A 19,520-nucleotide genomic window follows, 5' to 3' on the forward strand; every position below is an offset into this window, starting at 1 on the left:
TTCCCGGGCTTCATTTGCATAAGCGGGGCGCCGCCATTTTTAAAACCCCGCTGGTTCGAACCCCGTGCAGCGCGGCTACACGGGGCACGAACTAGGTAGTTCGATCTAGGCTTCCTAGTCCGCACTACCGTTACTCCCCGTGGAATGAGGAGTAACGGTAGTTCGAACTAGCGGGGTAGTGTAGACATACCCCCAGTTCCCTTCCGAGCGGTGAGTTCTTCACGCCTACAGTTCTGCTGCTCTGGCACCAGCTGGCCATGCCGGCGTAGCCTCTCGCCTCCTTGGGCTGGGATTGGGCTGCAGGGCGTGGTTTTATCCCAGTTTAGCTGCCTTCCCGCTCAGGGGATCCTACGGCCTTAATGAGACCAGGACCAAGGAATCTGGCTCGGCACTGACTGTGGGGGGAGAGCACCCCCCAGCCTGCCCCCGGCAGTGCCCCAGCCCCATGACTGCCAGGACGGAGACTCACAGCATGCAGTGTGGCACTGGGCAACTGTCTGGGGTGGGGGGTGCATGTGTGTGGTGGTGGTGTTTTGTAGGGCACACACTATGGTGCCCTCCAGGAGGGTGGTTGTGTAGGGAATGTATTGTAGCACTAAGGAGGCTTTGTGTTTTGGTTGTGTGCCTTACAAAACCACAACATACACAGGTCCCTGGCACCACAACAGTAAGTGCACAACACAAACACACTGAATGTGTGCCCTATACAGCCAAGACACAAACCCACAATCCTCTAACATCACAACGAGTGCCCTACACACCACAACACACACACATTCTTTCTCAGTCTTTTGTGCGCTCATTCTCCTAGACAGACTCCAGAGACCCACAACGCACACTCAGCATCACACGCAAACACGTGTAAGATGACGAACACACACACTTAATACACTTCAACACCCCCATCTACTAATACACACAGACTTTTAGCACCTAACAAAAATGCACACAAATCCACAACCTCACAACCACTCCCCAACATCCCTCATCTGCTGAGATACACACTCTAGCCTTCCATCTGCTGCTGTGTGTCCACACACACGCTCGCCCATGCAACCTGCCTCAGCGCAAGGCGCCCCAGTGCCCGTGGCTGGCACAAGGAACCCAGCGGTACCAGCTGAGGGTAGGGGCGATGCCCTGGAGCATGGACGTGCGTTCCCTTTCCCTTCCTGTCCGAACTCCTGCCCCGCTCCTCTCCCACCCCCAACTGGCCCCTGGCCACAGGCAAAACCATTCCCCTTAAAATATGCCCCCCACCCTCAAATCCCCCAGGTCGCCTGCGTCCCCAGCACATCGGCGGCCTTTGCTGATCACCGCTGCCCACAGCCCCAGCCGTGGGCAGGTCCCCTAGAGGCAACCGCATGCCCCCGGCACCGCCGCCCCTCCCGTTGGGCCTTCCTGCCCCCAGGGGAAAGGGGCCGACACAGACTAGGCCGCGTACGCTTAGGGTGACCGTATTGAACGCTCCAACAAGAGGACACCGGGTGCCGGCCGGTGCGGCGGCGGCGGCTGCTCCACTCGCCCAGGCGGCCGGGCTCGGGAGCCGGCAAACTCGTCCCGGCGCATGCCAGGCTCAGGGCTCTGGCCACCGCCTTGCTGCTGCCGGGGCTGCCGCTGCCCCTGCTGGCTCTTATGGTGCGAGGGGACGCCGCCGGCCGGGCTCCCGCGTCCCTGCCACACTGCCCCGAGACGCACGGCAGTGTGGTCCAGTGGCACCGCCAACCAGGCTGCGGGGCCAGGAGGAGAGAGTGGGGGGCCAGGGACCTGCTGGCTGGGGCCTGTCTTGGGGCAGGAAGTTAGAGGCACCGAGGGGAGAAGCGGCCTGGCTAGAAAAGGAACCTGGGAATCCTGCTTCCCAGAATCCCTTCCTGTCCCCTGCCCGCCCCGCCCAGCGCCAGCTCCCACAGGCCTCCCAGCACTAGGACTGGACCCCCCAAATCTAACCCACAGACCCACGGCCCACCCGCAGGGAAGGAAAGACGCCAGAAGGTCTGACGCCCAGTTCCCTGCTCGAAGCCAGTGCCCCACCCTCCCCAGAACCAGCCACCCCCCAGCCCCCCTGCTCCGACCCAGTGCACCCACTGCTCCCCCAGAGCCAGGCACCCCCCAGCCCCCCTGCTCCGACCCAGTGCACCCACTGCTCCCCCAGAGCCAGGCACCCCTAGCCCCCCTGCTCCGACCCAGTGCACCCACTGCTCCCCCAGAGCCAGGCACCCCCAGCCCCCCTGCTCCGACCCAGTGCACCCACTGCTCCCCCAGAGCCAGGCACCCCCAGCCCCCCTGCTCTGACCCAATGCACCCACTGCTCCCCCAGAGCCAGGCACCCCTAGCCCCCCTGCTCTGACCCAGTGCACCCACTGCTCCCCCAGAGCCAGGCACCCCCAGCCCCCCTGCTCTGACCCAATGCACCCACTGCTCCCCCAGAGCCAGGCACCCCTAGCCCCCCTGCTCTGACCCAGTGAACCCACTGCTCCCCCAGAGCCAGGCACCCCCAGCCCCCCTGCTCTGACCCAATGCACCCACTGCTCCCCCAGAGCCAGGCACCCCTAGCCCCCCTGCTCTGACCCAATGCACCCACTGCTCCCCCAGAGCCAGGCACCCCCAGCCCCCCTGCTCTGACCCAATGCACCCACTGCTCCCCCAGAGCCAGGCACCCCTAGCCCCCCTGCTCTGACCCAGTGCACCCACTGCTCCCCCAGAGCCAGGCACCCCTAGCCCCCCTGCTCCGATCCAGTGCACCCACTGCTCCCCCAGAACCAGCCACCCCCCAGCCCCCCTGCTCCGACCCAGTGCACCCACTGCTCCCCCAGAGCCAGGCACCCCTAGCCCCCCTGCTCCGACCCAGTGCACCCACTGCTCCCCCAGAGCCAGGCACCCCCAGCCCCCCTACTCTGACCCAGTGCACCCACTGCTCCCCCAGAGCCAGGCACCCCCAGCCCCCCTGCTCTGACCCAATGCACCCACTGCTCCCCCAGAGCCAGGCACCCCTAGCCCCCCTGCTCCGACCCAGTGCACCCACTGCTCCCCCAGAGCCAGGCACCCCCAGCCCCCCTGCTCTGACCCAATGCACCCACTGCTCCCCCAGAGCCAGGCACCCCTAGCCCCCCTGCTCTGACCCAGTGAACCCACTGCTCCCCCAGAGCCAGGCACCCCCAGCCCCCCTGCTCTGACCCAATGCCCCTCCCCTCGCACAGAGCCAGGGACATAATCTAGCGGGGCGGAGGGTAACACGGTGACTCCGTGGGAGGAGCCAACCCCCCCCCACACATTGGACCTGCTCTGGGTCTCACTGGAGCCACTGCCGCCATGCGGTTTTCCCGCCAGGCGCTGGGCGTGTGCAGAGCGGCTGTGAACGGTCCAGGCGTGGCTCTGAACATGCCCCAGCCCCTCCCAATCCCCTTTGCAGGGCAGAATCCCGGACATTTTTAGCTATTTAAAGAACCGGGCTGGCTGTAGATTTCAGAGGTGACAGGGAGGACGTGACCGGACGAATGGTAACCCTCCCAAACGCTCGCACTCACCCTCCGAGACGCACACACACGCGGCCCCACTCACGGCACACACTGAGATACAGATTAACACACATTAACACTCATGCCAGACCTCTGAACACGCACTGACACACGTTGAGACACCCATGGAGACACACCAATACGCAAACACACACACTGACACACTTCCCTCACACACAGACACTCATACTAACACACGACATGAACACACACACTGTCACAAACACAGACTGACACACAAAGATTCAGACATGTACACTCATACACACTCTCTGAGACACACTGACAGACATTGACACTCTGCAATACTGACACACACTGCAAGATTCACTCGTTCGCACACAGTGACACAGACACACACATCGACACACAATGCAGCACTCCTAGACACACACAGACACACTCACTGACACAGGCGCACACGCATTGATCCACACTGCAACATTCACACACATACTCACAAACACAGTGATAGACACCCTCCAACACTCACAGACACTCACTGAAGCACACAGTGACACAACCACACAGTGACACACCTGTCACACTTTCACACTGACAGCTATGCACAGTGTTACACACACTCTGAGACACACTGCCACACACACAAACACACTGTAACACACACACTGCCACAAGCACACAGCCACATTCACACACTACCACACTCACAGCCACACACAGCATCACACACACACTAACGAACCCTGCCACACTCACAGCCACAGACAACATCACACGCTGCCACACACACACACTGTCACACTCAGACACACACAGCATCACACACGCTGACACACACAGCCACATTCACACCCTGCCACATTCACAGACAGTGTCAAATATGCTGCCACACCCTGACACACACACAGTGTCACACGCTGACACACACACAGCCACATTCACACTCTGCCACACTCAGACTGCATGACACACATGCTGCCACACACGCAGCCACATTCACACATTGCCACACTCACAGACACACAACACCACACGCATGCTGACACATCGTGCCACGTGCATAGACACTGGTACACACTGACACACACACACAACCACATTCACACACTGCCACACTGAGACACACACATGCTGACACACACTGCCCCCCACACACACTAGCACACACACAGCCACATTCACACACTGCCACACTGAGACACACACAGCATCACACACACAGGCTGACGAACACTGCCCCCCACACACACTGCCACATTCATACGCTACAACACTCACACACACACACACACACTGTCACACTCTCACACACTCACACACACACACTGCCACATTCACACGCTACCACACTCACACACACACACACACACACACACACACACTGTCACACTCACACACACACACTCACACACACTCACACACACACACACTCTCACACACACACGCTGCCACACTCACGGCCACACAGCGTCACACACGCGGCCCACCCCCCACTCTGCCCGGCCCCCCCAGACTACAACTCCCAGCGCTCCCCGGGGGGGCCGGCGGGCAGGAGGGGGCAGGGAGCATGCCCAGACCCCCCCTCCCCTGCATCCCCCACCCCGCCCCTTGCTGCATCAGCACCAACCTCCCTCCATCCTTCAGCAGCGGCAGCAGCCTCGGGCGGAGGCGCCTCCCCGCGCTGCAGCCCCCCGCCGCCGGCCAGCGCAGCCATGAAGGACCGCACGCAGGAGCTGCGGAGTGTGAGCGCCGCGCCGCGCCGGGGCCCTGGGGAGGGGCGTCTCCCGGGGCCATGGGGAGGGGGAGGGATCGCCCCCCAAGCCCCTTCTCTGCGGCGCCCCCCGCCCCGCCCCGCCTAGAGCCCCCGCCCTGTCTGCTTCATAACCCCCCCCCCGGTATTCCCCCCTTCCCCCTCCCCCGGGCTCCCCCCCCCCGGTATTCCTCCCTTCCCCCTCCCCCGGGCTCCCCCCCCCCCCCGGTATTTCCCCCTTCCCCCTCCCCCGAGCCCCCCCCGGTATTCCCCCCTTCCCCCTCCCCCGGGCTCCCCCCCCCCCCGGTATTCCCCCCTTCCCCCTCCCCCGGGTTCCCCCCCCCCCGGTATTTCCCCCTTCCCCCTCCCCCGGGCTCCCCCCCCGGTATTCCCCCCTTCCCCCTCCCCCGGGCTCCTCTCCCCAGTATTCCCCCCTTCCCCCTCCCCCGGGCTCCCCCCCCCCCGGTATTCCCCCCTTCCCCCTCCCCCGGGCTCCTCTCCCCAGTATTCCCCCCTTCCCCCGGTATTCCCCCCTTCCCCCTCCCCCGGGCTCCCCCCCCCCCCCCCCCCGGTATTCCCCCCTTCCCCCTCCCCCGAGCCCCCCCCGGTATTCCCCCCTTCCCCCTCCCCCGGGCTCCCTCCCGGTATTTCCCCCTTCCCCCTCCCCCGGGCTCCCCCCGGTATTTCCCCCTTCCCCCTCCCCAAGGCTCCCCCCGGTATTTCCCCCTTCCCCCCCAGGGCTCCCCCACCCGGGAATCTCACCCCACCCCCGCCCACCCAGAGACCCTGGCTTGTCTGTTTCATAACCCCCCCACCCTCAGTATTTCCCCCTTTCCCCCCCCTCGGCTCCCTCCCCCTGGTATTTCCCCCCATCCCCTCCAGGGCTCCCCCACCCCCTCCTGGTGCCCAGAGCCCCCGGCTTGTCTGTTTCATAACCCCCCCCCCCGGTATTTCACCTGTTTCCCCCCCACGGCTCCCTCCCCACCTGGGAATTTCATCCCTTTCCCACCCAGGGCTCCCTCCCCCCCATCTTTCACTCCACTCCCACCCGCCCAGAGACCCCGGCTTGTCTGTTTCATAACCCCCACCCCCAGTATTTTCCCCTTTTCCCCCCAGGGCTCCCCCCGGTATTTCCCCCTTTCTCCATGGCTCCACCCCCGGTATTGCACCCCTTTCCCAGCCAGGGCTCCCCCCCATCCCCTCTGGGGGTTTCTGGGAGGATGGGGGGTGGGGAGGAGGAATGCAGTGGGAGGAAAAATATATATGGGGTGATGGAGAAAGAACCACCCCTTTCCCACACACCCCCACTTTCTGTCATGGATCAAGGCGGCAAGGGGGGGGGGGAATATGGGTCTTTGCAAATCTCTCTGGTAAGGAAAAGTCAGGTTCTATTTCTGTCTGTGCGTCCTGGGGGTTATAGTCCTGAGTGTGTCTGTGTGTGTCTGTGTCTGCGTGGACCAGCTGGCCAGTTTCACTCCCCTAATAAAAATCTTGCAGAGGCAGGGAAAATTCTCTCCAACAGGATCCAAGGAGAGAAAGAGAGAGAGAGAGAGAGAGAGAGAGAGAGAGTGTGTGTGTGTGTGTGTGTGTGTGTGTGTGTGTGTGTGACAACAAACACCCAGAGAGAAACATGGTTTAATTACAGCTTGAGGGGGGAATCATTCCGAAATTCCTGGTCGGTTTGCTTTCTGCTTTGCTGCCGGGGGATGGCTGTATGGACAGTGGGACGGATGGAAACACACAGACAATGCTGCTCAGCGGAGTCTAAAATAGCTGGTGGCAAGCGCGCCCTTCTGCAGTGACAGGAGTGGGGGTTGCGAGGCGGGGAAGGCTGGGGGGATGGAGGGACGAGGCAAGGCGGCAAGGAGAGAGACCGCCTGGGATGGAGAGAGCTCTGTTTGCTGCAGGGATGCAGGGCGGGATGGCCAGATGGATGCAGGGATACAGGGCTGGATGCAGGGATACAGGGCTGGATGCAGGGATGCGGGGCGGGATGGCCAGATGGATGCAGGGATACAGGGCTGGATGCAGGGATGCAGGGCGGGATGGCCAGATGAATGCAGGGATACAGGGCTGGATGCAGGGATGCAGGGCGGGATGGCCAGATGGACGCAGGGATGCAGGGCTGGCTGGCGAGCCGGATGGAGGACCAGATGACTCTGCCGCGATTTGGCCGTGTTCCCTTTGCTCTGACGACGGCGAGCTGGAGAAAGGCAGCCAGGCGCAGAGATGGCGATGGGTTCTCCTGGCTGCTCACTGGGGCTTCTCTGGGGATCTATGGCCCTTGCCCCCGGGACTGGCGGGGGGGACAGGGGCAGGGGCCCGAGGCCAGAGGAGGCCCCCAGCCCTGCTCGGCTGCAGGGGCAGGCAGGTGGGCACAGGGAAGATGGCCCGGCTGGCTGCTGGCGCAGTGGGTGCTGGGGCGGGTTTGCTGCAGGAGCGGAGGGGGTACTTTGCTCGGCGGTGGGGAGCGAATGCAGCAGAGAAACACTGGGGGTTGCGGGAGAGTGTGTGACGTGTGTGTGAGTGACGGGTGTGTGTGCTTGTCAGTGTGTGTGTGTGTGTGTGTGTGTGTGACGTGAGTGATGGGTGTGTGTCAGTGTGCAGGATGTGTGTCTGACATGTGAGTGTGCCTGTGTAAATCAGTGCCTATGTGTGTGATGTGTGTGTCTAAGTGACAGGCGTGTATCTGTGTGAGTGAGTCTGTGTGTGTGATGGGTGTGTGTCAGTGTGATATGTGTATGTCTAACGTGAGTGTCTGTGTTTTAGTGACAAGTGAGTGCTTCTGTCACTGTGTTTGATATAGGTGAGTGTCTTTGTGATATGTGAGTTTGTGGTGTGTGATGGGTGTGTATCTGTCAGTATGTTTGCGTGAGATGTGTGATAGGTGTGTGTTTGTGTGTGTGAACGAGTGACAGGTGTGTGTCTATGTGATGTGTGGGAGTATGTGTGTGTGAAACTTGAGTGTGTATGTGCAATGTGTGTGATAAGTGTGTGTGTCTGTGTGGGTGATGGGTTTGTTTCTGTCAGTGTGTGTGATATGTGAGTGTGTGTGATATGTGAGTGTGTGTGTGTGGGTGTGAGTGATGGATGTCTTCAGTGTGCGTGTGATGTATGTGTGTGTCTGTGAGCAACAGGTGTGTGTCTATGGTAAGTTTGTGTGATGGGTGTGTCTGAGTGATGAGAGTATAGTTGTGTGTGACATACAATGCGTGTATGTCAGTGTGTGTGATGTGTGTAAGTGCGAAGGAGTGTGTGTGATGTTTTGTCTCTGTGTGAGGCGCAGCTGTGTGTCTAAGTGGGAGATAAGTGTGTGTCAGTGTGTAATGCATGTGTGTGAGAGTGTCTGTGACATATGTCAATGTGCGTGACCAACCATGTGTGTTGTGTCCGTCCGTGTGTGAATTTGTATTTCCATGTATGAGTGACAGGTGTGTGTCAGGGGTGAATGAGGGCATGTGTGAACGGTGTGTGGGTGAACAATGGGTGTGTGATATATGTGAGTGTGTGTGTCAATGGGAGTGGGTGTATAAGAGACAGAGTGGTGTGTAACTGTCAGTGGGAGTGTGTGTGTGAGTGATATATGTGTTTCTGCTGGGAGTGTTTGTGTGATGTTATGTGTGTGTGAGAGAGTGGTGTGTGTGGCTCAGTCAGTTTCAGTGTGTTAGTTTGAGAGAAAGTGAGTGCTGAGAGGGGACCGTGAGTGTCTATGTGTGTCGGTTGGCAAGTGTTGTGAGACAGACTGAGTGTGATGTGTGTGTGCCAGTGCTGGGTGTGCCCATCAGCGTGTGTGTGTGGGTGTCTGGGTGGGTGTGGCTGAGTGGGTTATAAAAGCAGGTACACTGGGTGGGAGGTGTCCACACCAACACACAGGCATGTGCCCACACTCTGACACACTGACACCCCCCACAAAGCTACTGACACACACTCCCCAGCACCCCCCCATGCAACGTGCCTAGTGTGCTTTCGTGTGTGTGTGTGTGTGTGTGTGCGCGTGTGCGTGTGTGTGTGTGTGTGTGTGTGTGTGCGTGTGTGTGTGTGTGTGTGCGTGCAGGTTGTGGCCCCACAAAGCTATGCTGCTGGGCTGGCTGAGGGGCTGCTTGCTCAGACAGGGCTGGGCCGTGGGGTGATCCTGGCACGACGGCTCCCACCGGGGGGCACCGGCTGGCATGAGGAGGGCCCACGTTGCCCAGCACAAAGCCACGCACCAGCCACACGTCGCCAGGGGACGGGCAGGGCGAGGGTTAGCCAGTTAGGGGCAGACCCCAGGCAGAAAGCCCCCTGCCACACTAGACCCCCTCCTTCCCTGTGCTGGCACAGATTTCTTGCTGGCGCTGGGCTCTCGGCCGTAGCTGGGTGGTTAGTGGGGGCCTGGGGGTGGCACTCGGGGCCCCCAGCAGCACGGGCTGTGTCACCCACCACGGCTCCGCGTTCCTGCCCACCAGTCCCTCCCTGCCAGACCGCTGCAATGCAGGCGCCCGCAAGGGGGTGGGCAGCAGCCATGGGGCGCCTCTGTCACTCCCCATCAATCTCCCCAGCTCAGGGCCCTGGCCCGGCAGGAGGAGTCAGGGCCAAGCCAGGCTGGGGGGAGGCGCTTGGCTGGGGTCGGGGCCTTTTGCACTGGGTTTTATTGGCTCAGCAGGAAGGTTTCACCGTAAGGGGCGGGGGAAGGTACCCCAGCATGCGGACACAGCCAGCCTCTTTCTCCCCCCACCCCCCCCAATATCCACCACAGTCTCCCTCTGAAACACACACGCTCCCTTGCTCTCCAGCAGCCCCCCAGCACATGCACAGTCTCTCACACACGCACAGTCGCTCTCCAGCACAATCACATGCGCTCAGACACACACCCACACTCTCATGCACACAGGCCCACACAACCTCTCCAACACACAGAGAAACACACAAACCTTCGCCCACCCACACGACACACAGCCTTTCTCTCTCCCAGTCACACAGACAAGTGCTATCCCTCTCCAACACACACACACACACACACACACACACACACACACACACACTGTCTCCACCAACCCGCTCAGCCCTTAGACCACAGAGCCAGAATTGGGGAGCGGTTCAAAGCCCCTCCCGGCCCGGCAGCTCAGTGCCCGGCACCTCTGGGTTCAGCACATCACTTATGAATGTAAAAGAATTATTTGCCCCGGTACCAATTTAACTGCACATTGAGCCCAGGTGCTGGAGGCGACCGGGTCCTGCCAGGCCTGCAGCGCAGGGCTGGGCCCCCCAAAGCAGTAGATGTACAGCCTGGACAGGAGCAGGGAATGAATTTGGGTCACCCAGCAGGGAGGGAGCATAGGCTCTGGGTCCCCTCCAGGACAGGGAACAGAAAGGGGAGATTAGAAGATTTGGAAGACCCATCTCCATATACCCCATCCAACCATCCCATCTTCCACCCCATATCCCCTCTGTCTTTGTACCCATCTCCATACACCCCTTCATCTCTCCATCCCTCTGTCTGTCTCCCCATCCCTCCCTCCCCCTCGATCTTCCACCCATCCCTCTATCCATCCATCCCTCCCCCTCAATCCTCCATCCATCCCTCTATCCATCCCTCCCTCCCCCTCGATCCTCCATCTATCCCTCTATCCATCCATCCCTCCCTCCCCCTCGATCCTCCATCCATCCCTCTATCCATCCATCCCTCCCTCCCCCTTGATCCTCCATCCATCCCTCTATCTACCCATCCCTCCCTCCCCCTCGATCCTCCATCCATCCCTCTATCTACCCATCCCTCCCTCCCCTTCGATCCTCCATCCATCCCTCTATCTACCCATCCCTCCCTCCCCCTCGATCCTCCATCCATCCCTCTATCTACCCATCCCTCCCTCCCCCTCGATCCTCCATCCATCCCTCTATCTACCCATCCCTCCCTCCCCCTCGATCCTCCATCCATCCCTCTATCCATCCCTCCCTCCCCCTCGATCCTCCATCCATCCCTCTATCTACCCATCCCTCCCTCCCCCTCGATCCTCCATCCATCCCTCTATCCATCCCTCCCTCCCCCTCGATCCTCCATCCATCCCTCTATCCATCCCTCCCTCCCCCTCGATCCTCCATCCATCCCTCTATCCATCCCTCCCTCCCCCTCGATCCTCCATCCATCTCTCTATCCATCCATCCCTCCCTCCCGCTCGATCCTCCATCCCTCCCTCCCCCTTGATCCTCCATCCATCCCTCCCTCCCCCTCGATCCTCCATCCATCCCTCTATCCATCCCTCCCTCCCTCCCCCTCGATCCTCCATCCATCCCTCTATCCATCCATCCCTCCCTCCCCCTCGATCCTCCATCCATCCCTCTATCCATCCATCCCTCCCTCCCCCTCGATCCTCCATCCATCCCTCCCCCCCCCTCGATCCTCCATCCATCCCTCTATCCATCCCTCCCTCCCTCCCTCCCCCTCGATCCTCCATCCATCCCTCTATCCATCCATCCCTCCCTCCATCCCTCCCTCCCCCTCGATCCTCCATCCATCCATCCCTCCCTCCCTCCCCCTCGATCCTCCATCCATCCCTCTACCCATCCATCCCTCCCTCCCCCTCGATCCTCCATCCCTCCCTCTATCCATCCCTCCCTCCCTCCCCCTCGATCCTCCATCCATCCCTCTATCCATCCCTCCCCCTCGATCCTCCATCCATCCCTCCCTCCCCCTCGATCCTCCATCCATCCCTCCCTCCCCCTCGATCCTCCATCCATCCCTCTATCCATCCATCCCTCCCTCCCCCTCGATCCTCCATCCATCCCTCTATCCATCCCTCCCTCCCTCCCCCTCGATCCTCCATCCATCCCTCTATCCATCCATCCCTCCCTCCCCCTCGATCCTCCATCCATCCCTCTATCCATCCCTCCCTCCCCCTCGATCCTCCATCCATCCCTCTATCCATCCATCCCTCCCTCCCCCTCGATCCTCCATCCATCCCTCTATCCATCCCTCCCTCCCCCTCGATCCTCCATCCATCCCTCTATCCATCCCTCCCTCCCCCTCGATCCTCCATCCATCCCTCTATCTACCCATCCCTCCCTCCCCCTCGATCCTCCATCCATCCCTCTATCTACCCATCCCTCCCTCCCCCTCGATCCTCCATCCATCCCTCTATCTACCCATCCCTCCCTCCCCCTCGATCCTCCATCCATCCCTCTATCCATCCCTCCCTCCCCCTCGATCCTCCATCCATCCCTCTATCCATCCCTCCCTCCCCCTCGATCCTCCATCCATCCCTCTATCCATCCCTCCCTCCCCCTCGATCCTCCATCCATCTCTCTATCCATCCATCCCTCCCTCCCCCTCGATCCTCCATCCCTCCCTCCCCCTTGATCCTCCATCCATCCCTCCCTCCCCCTCGATCCTCCATCCATCCCTCTATCCATCCCTCCCTCCCTCCCCCTCGATCCTCCATCCATCCCTCTATCCATCCATCCCTCCCTCCCCCTCGATCCTCCATCCATCCCTCCCTCCCCCTTGATCCTCCATCCATCCCTCTATCCATCCCTCCCTCCCTCCCCCTCGATCCTCCATCCATCCCTCCCTCCCCCTCGATCCTCCATCCATCCCTCTATCCATCCATCCCTCCCTCCCCCTCGATCCTCCATCCATCCCTCTATCTACCCATCCCTCCCTCCCCCTCGATCCTCCATCCATCCCTCTATCTAACCATCCCTCCCTCCCCCTCGATCCTCCATCCATCCCTCTATCCATCCATCCCTCCCTCCCCCTCGATCCTCCATCCATCCCTCTATCTAACCATCCCTCCCCCTCGATCCTCCATCCATCCCTCTATCCATCCCTCTCTCCCCCTCGATCCTCCATCCATCCCTCTATCCATCCATCCCTCCCTCCCCCTCGATCCTCCATCCATCCCTCTATCTAACCATCCCTCCCCCCCCTCGATCCTCCATCCATCCCTCTATCCATCCCTCCCTCCCCCTCGATCCTCTATCCATCCCTTCCTCCCTCCCCCTCGATCCTCCATCCATCCCTCTACCCATCCATCCCTCCCTCCCCCTCGATCCTCCATCCCTCCCTCTATCCATCCCTCCCTCCCTCCCCCTCGATCCTCCATCCATCCCTCTATCCATCCCTCCATCCCTCCCCCTCGATCCTCCATCCATCCCTCTATCCATCCATCCCTCCATCCCTCCCTCCCCTTCGATCCTCCATCCATCCCTCCCTCCCCCTCGATCCTCCATCCATCCCTCCCTCCCTCCCCCTCGATCCTCCATCCATCCCTCTATCCATCCATCCCTCCCTCCCCCTCGATCCTCCATCCATCCCTCTATCCATCCATCCCTCCCTCCCCCCTCCCTCCCTCCCCCTCGATCCTCCATCCATCCCTCTATCCATCCATCCCTCCCTCCCCCTCGATCCTCCATCCATCCCTCTATCCATCCATCCATCCATCCATCCCTCCCTCCCCCTCGATCCTCCATCCATCCCTCTATCTACCCATCCCTCCCTCCCCCTCGATCCTCCATCCATCCCTCTATCCATCCATCCCTCCCTCCCCCTCGATCCTCCATCCATCCCTCCCTCCCTCCCCCTCGATCCTCCATCCATCCCTCTATCCATCCATCCCTCCCTCCCCCTCGATCCTCCATCCATCCCTCTATCCATCCATCCCTCCCTCCCCCTCGATCCTCCATCCATCCCTCTATCCATCCATCCCTCCCTCCCCCTCGATCCTCCATCCATCCCTCTATCCATCCATCCATCCATCCCTCCCCCTCGATCCTCCATCCATCCCTCTATCTACCCATCCCTCCCTCCCCCTCGATCCTCCATCCCTCCCTCCCCCTTGATCCTCCATCCATCTCTCTATCTACCCATCCCTCCCTCCCCCTCGATCCTCCATCCCTCCCTCCCCCTTGATCCTCCATCCATCCCTCTATCTCCCCATGCCTCCCTCCCCATCTATCCTCCATCCCTTCCTCTACCCATCCCTCCCTCCCCATATATCCTCATATATCCATCCATCCTCATATATCCTCCATCCATCCATCCCCTTATTTCCTTGATCCATCCCTCCATCCCCATATTTCCTCCATCTCTCCCTTCCTCCATCCATCCATCTATCCATTCATCCATCTGTCCTTCCATCCAGCCCCTTATATCCCCATCCATCCATCCATCCATCCATCCATCCATCTCCATATGTCCACTCCAACTATCCTATCTATCAAGACAGACAGCTCCATCCACCCCCTCAGTCTGTCCTCTGATCCCTCCATCCCTCCATCCATCCATCCCCATACACCCCACCCATCATCTGTCATTCTATCCATCCCCATATGCTCCTTCTCTTTCCCCTGCCATCCATCCCCATACACCCCCCGTCTGTCTCTCTGTCCATTCATCCTCCTCTCTCCCTCTCTCTGACTGTCTCTCACAAACAAGCCCTGTGAGGAGGAAGTGGGGTCAGAGCAGGTTGGGGGCTGGCCGGGAGCCAGGATTCCTGTGTGCTGTGCCGACTCTGGGAGGGCAGTGGGGTCTAGTGGTTAGAGCAGAGGTGGTCTCTGGGGGAGAACCCTTTTGGGGGGAGGGGGTCAGGCCAGCGGGGCGGAGCAGCAGGGCAGCAGTGGTGGCACAAGCAGCCATTAAGCTGTTTAAGTGGCTCCGTATTTGGGCAGCCGAGTCTTTTTTTAGCCCAGTGTTGTGACGCTGGCGCGCTGGGCTTTCCTCCGCCAGCGAGGGGAGGGCAGTATTGCTAAATCTGCTGTTTGCCTCTCGAGGGCTGGGAGCGCGCGAGCCGGAGAACAAGAGCGATAACACTAATTATGATCAAGAATTACTCCGCAGAAGCAGCCCGGCACTTGGGGCATGTCAGCGTCGCTCCCTGGCACTGAGATGCAGCTGCCTCTGGGGTGGGGCGGGGCAGCTGTTTAACAGCTGTATGGGAGGGGACTGCTTCTACCATGCGGCCCTTCACTCCTGGTAGATAACCCAGGAGTCCTGGCTCCCAGCCCCCCTCAGCTCTAACCACTAGATCCCACTCCCCTCCCAGGGGTCTAGCCCACAAGGCTAGAGAGGCGCAGTTGAAGATGGAGAGATGCCCCAGTATACACAATATACAGCCACGCTGGGGTACATCACTTGCATGTGTCACACAATACGTAACCAAAAGCCACAAGTGGGCACAAAAACACACAACTAGGCAAACACACCAACGTGCACACACGGGCGCATCCGCTCCCGGGGAGCCTCCTGCCGCTCTGCGTGGAAAGTGTAACCCCCGGCATTTTCAGCACTTACACGTTTAGTTAAACACATTTTAACATCTCTGGGCACTGGGCCAGCCCTGCCTGCCAGGGGAGAGCGCCCCCTGCTGAGCCCTGTCCCACTTCCTGCCCCACAGCGCCCCCTAGTGCTGCACTGGGGCATTGGGCCAACCCTGCCTGCCAGGGGAGAGCGCCCCCTGCTGAGCCCTGTCCCACTTCCTGCCCCACAGCGCCCCCTAGTGCTGCACTGGGGCACTGGGCCAGCCCTGCCTGCCAAGGGAGAGCGCCCCCTGCTGAGCCTGCCCCACTTCCTGCCCCACAGCGCCCCGTAGCACCGCCCTGGGGCACTGGGCCAGCTCTGCCTGCCAAGGGAGAGCGCCCCCTGCTGAGCCCTGTCCCACTTCCTGCCCCACAGCGCCCCCTAGTGCTGCACTGGGGCACTGGGCCAGCCCTGCCTGCCAGGGGAGAGCGCCCCCTGCTGAGCCCTGTCCCACTTCCTGCCCCACAGCGCCCCCTAGTGCTGCACTGGGGCACTGGGCCAGCCCTGCCTGCCAGGGAAGAGCGCCCCCTGCGGAGCCCTGTCCCACTTCCTGCCCCACAGCGCCCCCTAGTGCTGCACTGGGGCACTGGGCCAGCCCTGTCTGCTGGGGGAGAGCGCCCCCTACTGAGCCCTGTCCCACTTCCTGCCCCACAGCGCCCCCTAGTGCTGCCCTGGGGCATTGGGCCAGTCCTGCCTGCCAGGGGAGAGTGTGCCCTACAGGGCCCTATCCCACAGCGCCCCCTAGTGCTGCACTGGGGCACTGGCCAGCCCTACCTGCCAGGAGAGAGCACCCCCTGCTGGGTCCCTGCCTGCCCCACAGCGCCCCCTAGCGCCACCGTAGGGCATTGGAGTCAGCACTGACGCCACTCCGCAGGCTGTCTATTTTGGCGACGACCGGTTCCTGGAAGGACAATGGGAATGTGATAGTCCCCCAAGCAGAGGATGCGCTCCCCTCCCTGCCCGGCCTTCTCCCAGCCACCGGAGCGTGTGCGTCTATGTCACCGCTCCAACACGCTGCACGGTGACCTTGGAGTGAAGGAGAGGGCATGAGAGAGGCGAGCCTGAATGCCCTCCTGGCGAGACACACAGCCCCTTCCCAGTGCATCTGCACCCCTCCTCTGCCTCTCCATGCCTCTTCCCCCCCCAGTACCTTTGGGACCCCCATCTTTTCCCAGCTTTGGGGGGATGGGTCTTTCTCCCCCAGCTCTGGGGTGGGACCCCCCTGGCCCATGTCGGCATGCGCTCTGCAGCTCTGGGGCTCTGCACAGCACGCATAGGCCACCCAGGGGACAGGGGCAGAAATGTTTCCAGACTGCTGCTCCAGAACACGTCGCCCAGAGTCAGATCAAGTTTGGGAGAGCGTCTTATATAAGTGGAGTGTGAGCCTGGCCTAGCCAGGGCTGCGAGGAGAGCCGTGGGAGGGGGAGCAGGGAACACACAGACAGACAGACAGACAGATTAGATAGAGTGTAGCGGGAAGAGACAGGGCGGCGTCGGGATGGATACAAGTGGGGTTAAATAATTGCTTTTTTTTTTTTAATAATTTTGATCAATCTACACATTTTTCCTCCAATTTTCATATGTCAGTGCAGACAAGTCTACTTCAAGCTCTCGGGCCTGGTTGTCTTTACTTTGCTCCGCTGTCAATTTCGGTTGCTGTCGATGGCAATAGCTCTTCCATTGATTTGCCTGCGTGTGTGCACGGTGAAATCAATGTTTATCAATAAAATATGAACCCTTCCAAGGCTAGATCAGAGGCTCTGTACGTTTCCTGACGTGCATACCCCTTTTGATTTGCCTTGCAAGCCCCTCATGTGTCACCTCATTTAAAAATGACTTCTTTACAAAATCAGACATAACAATACCACAGTGTCCCAGCGTACTACTACCGCCCAATGGCTGGCTTTCTCGTTTTTACTCGAGGATTATACAGGAAATCGTCTGGAATATAAAGACGGTGCTTACGTTTCAGGGTGTAGTAAGGGGAAGGTGAAGGGTTAGTTTACAGGCTAGTTAATTAGTTGCTCCCCGCCTCCCTTGCTGCCTCTGTCAGATAGAGGCAGCAAGGGGGGGAGAAAAGGGGGCATTTCAAAGCGGCAGCACCACTCGAAGCCTGGGGCCAGACCCTGGGCTCCGCATGGCGCTGCCACTTTGAAACACGCGTGCAGCCCGGGGCCAGCTGGGGTGTCCCCAGGCTGCACACGGCGTTTCAAAGCAGCAGCGCCGCGGGAAACCCAGGACCAGCTGGGGACTCCCCCGCTGACCCCAGGCTCCGTGTGGTACCGCCACTTTGAAACGCCGCAGGGAGCCCAGTGTCCGACGCCCCGCAGCGTTTCAAAGCGGCAGCGCCGTACGGAGCCCGGGAAGGGGAGTGGGGTATGGAGGGTTAGAACTGGGAGGGATGGGGGTCGGGATTGCTGGGTTCTGGTCTTAGCACTGCATGACTTTGTCCCAGCCTCTTTGGTGCTCTGTGCCTCAGTTTCCCCCGTTGCTGCTGTAGATCTGTTCCTTCCTTGGGCCGGGCTGACTTTAGTATTTGGGGGGAGGGTTGGATGGGGGAACCCAGTGTAACCCTCCCCTTAATCTCTTGCCTCCCAAATCCCGCTTCCAGGGTGTGTAGAGCTGCATAGGCCTCACAGGCCATGGTGAGAAATGTGGGCCCATAGCACAGCATCACAAGGGGGCGGCTAGCGACAGGACCGGGGGTGGGAGATCAAGTCGTACCCCCACTGTGCTCCCCTGGGGACATATGAAGGCAATGCAGTGCGTTGGGGTAGATAGATAAGATGCTGGATGGATGGATGGGCGTACGTGGGGGGAGAGACGGGGATCCATTTTTACCCAGAATGCCAGTTGAAAAGGGACCCGGCCAGCTCCGGTCAGCACTGCCGACTAGGCAGTTCAAACGCCGGCCGGTGGTGCAGCGGGACCCGTGCTCGGGCCCCTGCCTGGCCTGGCTCTGTGTGGCTCCCAGAAACGATTGCCAGGTCCTTGCAGCCGCTGGTACATGAGCCGCTGGGCGTGCTGCTCCTCCCCGAGTTCCGGCTTCGCAGCTCCCATTGGCCAGGAACCGCAACCAATGGGAGCTGCAGGGCAGAACCTCAGGGCAGCATACAGAGCTTCCCTAGTAGCCCATGTGCCTAGGGCCACAAGGGCCCTGGTCCCACTCCCTGAGAGCCCCCGTAAGTGCTGCCAGGACTCGGCCCCCCAAATCCCCTCCTGCCCCAGCCCTGAGCCCCCTCCTGCACCCCAAAGCCCACATCCCCAGCCTGCACCCCCAGCGATGAGCAGGCTGGCAACCCTCGGAGAACCAGCAGAGTTGTGGGGGAGGGAGTTCAGGCCTCGAACCGGGGGAGGCGCTGCAGACAGTTGCAGCGCACAGGCCATATCTTCCTTCACTGCGTATCCTACATTGGAGGACAACTGCTGCGCTCCACCCTAGACGTGGCTGCATCCGAGCACGGGGCAAACCATGTCTGCACCGCGGCGCTGCGCAGCTGTTCCCCAGCGGTCCCGTCCCCCCAGAGGAGGCTGCATCTCAGGGCTACAACCTCCCTGCAAATTGCTCGAAGGCGGTCGCTGGGCTCAGTGTGCAAAGCCTCTTACCTCTTCCCTTGCCTCCTCCCCAGGCCAAAGACAGCGACGATGAAGAAGAGGTGGTTCACGTGGACCGGGACCATTTTATGGATGAATTCTTTGAGCAGGTAGGAGAGGAAGGGCAGTTTTTCAGAGGAGAGGTGCCCCACCCCAGCACTGGCTGCAGCGCCCGGCCTGCTGGTCCCGTGTAACCTGGAATAACTCCGGCCGAGGCAGGCGGTTCGGAAGTAGAGTGCAGCTGGCGTCATTAATATGCAGACAGGGTGATTAATATGCAAAGGCGCTCCCTAATGATGCAGTTTGTCCTTCGCAGGCAGGTGGTGGTGTCGTAAATTACACACCTGGCCTAGTTAATACGGCAGCCATGGGCGGGGGCAGGAGGAATAGCACAGCCAGCCTGGCAGTCCCTTTCCCACGGCACGGCCGA

General features: G+C 60.6%; 1 protein-coding gene across 2 annotated transcripts in view; it reads left to right on the top strand.

The window, feature by feature from the left end:
- The window catches only part of STX1B (syntaxin 1B), a 39,038-nt gene that overhangs the window by 4,752 nt on the left and 14,766 nt on the right, over nt 1-19,520 (top strand). Inside the window, exons 2-3 of one of the 2 annotated variants that reach the window (XM_089779097.1) lie at nt 5,121-5,218; nt 19,126-19,200. In XM_089779097.1, coding sequence (XP_089635223.1) covers nt 5,189-5,218; nt 19,126-19,200 — 105 coding nt within the window. In that variant the 5' untranslated portion in view covers nt 5,121-5,188. Of the gene's footprint in view, nt 1-5,060; nt 5,219-19,125; nt 19,201-19,520 lie in introns of those variants that run through there. The other variant, XM_075928702.2, reaches the window with a different exon arrangement.

This window comes from Pelodiscus sinensis, chromosome 5, assembly GCF_052426305.1.
Source record: "Pelodiscus sinensis isolate ZL-2025 chromosome 5, ASM5242630v1, whole genome shotgun sequence".
Taxonomy (NCBI): Eukaryota; Metazoa; Chordata; order Testudines; family Trionychidae; genus Pelodiscus; species Pelodiscus sinensis.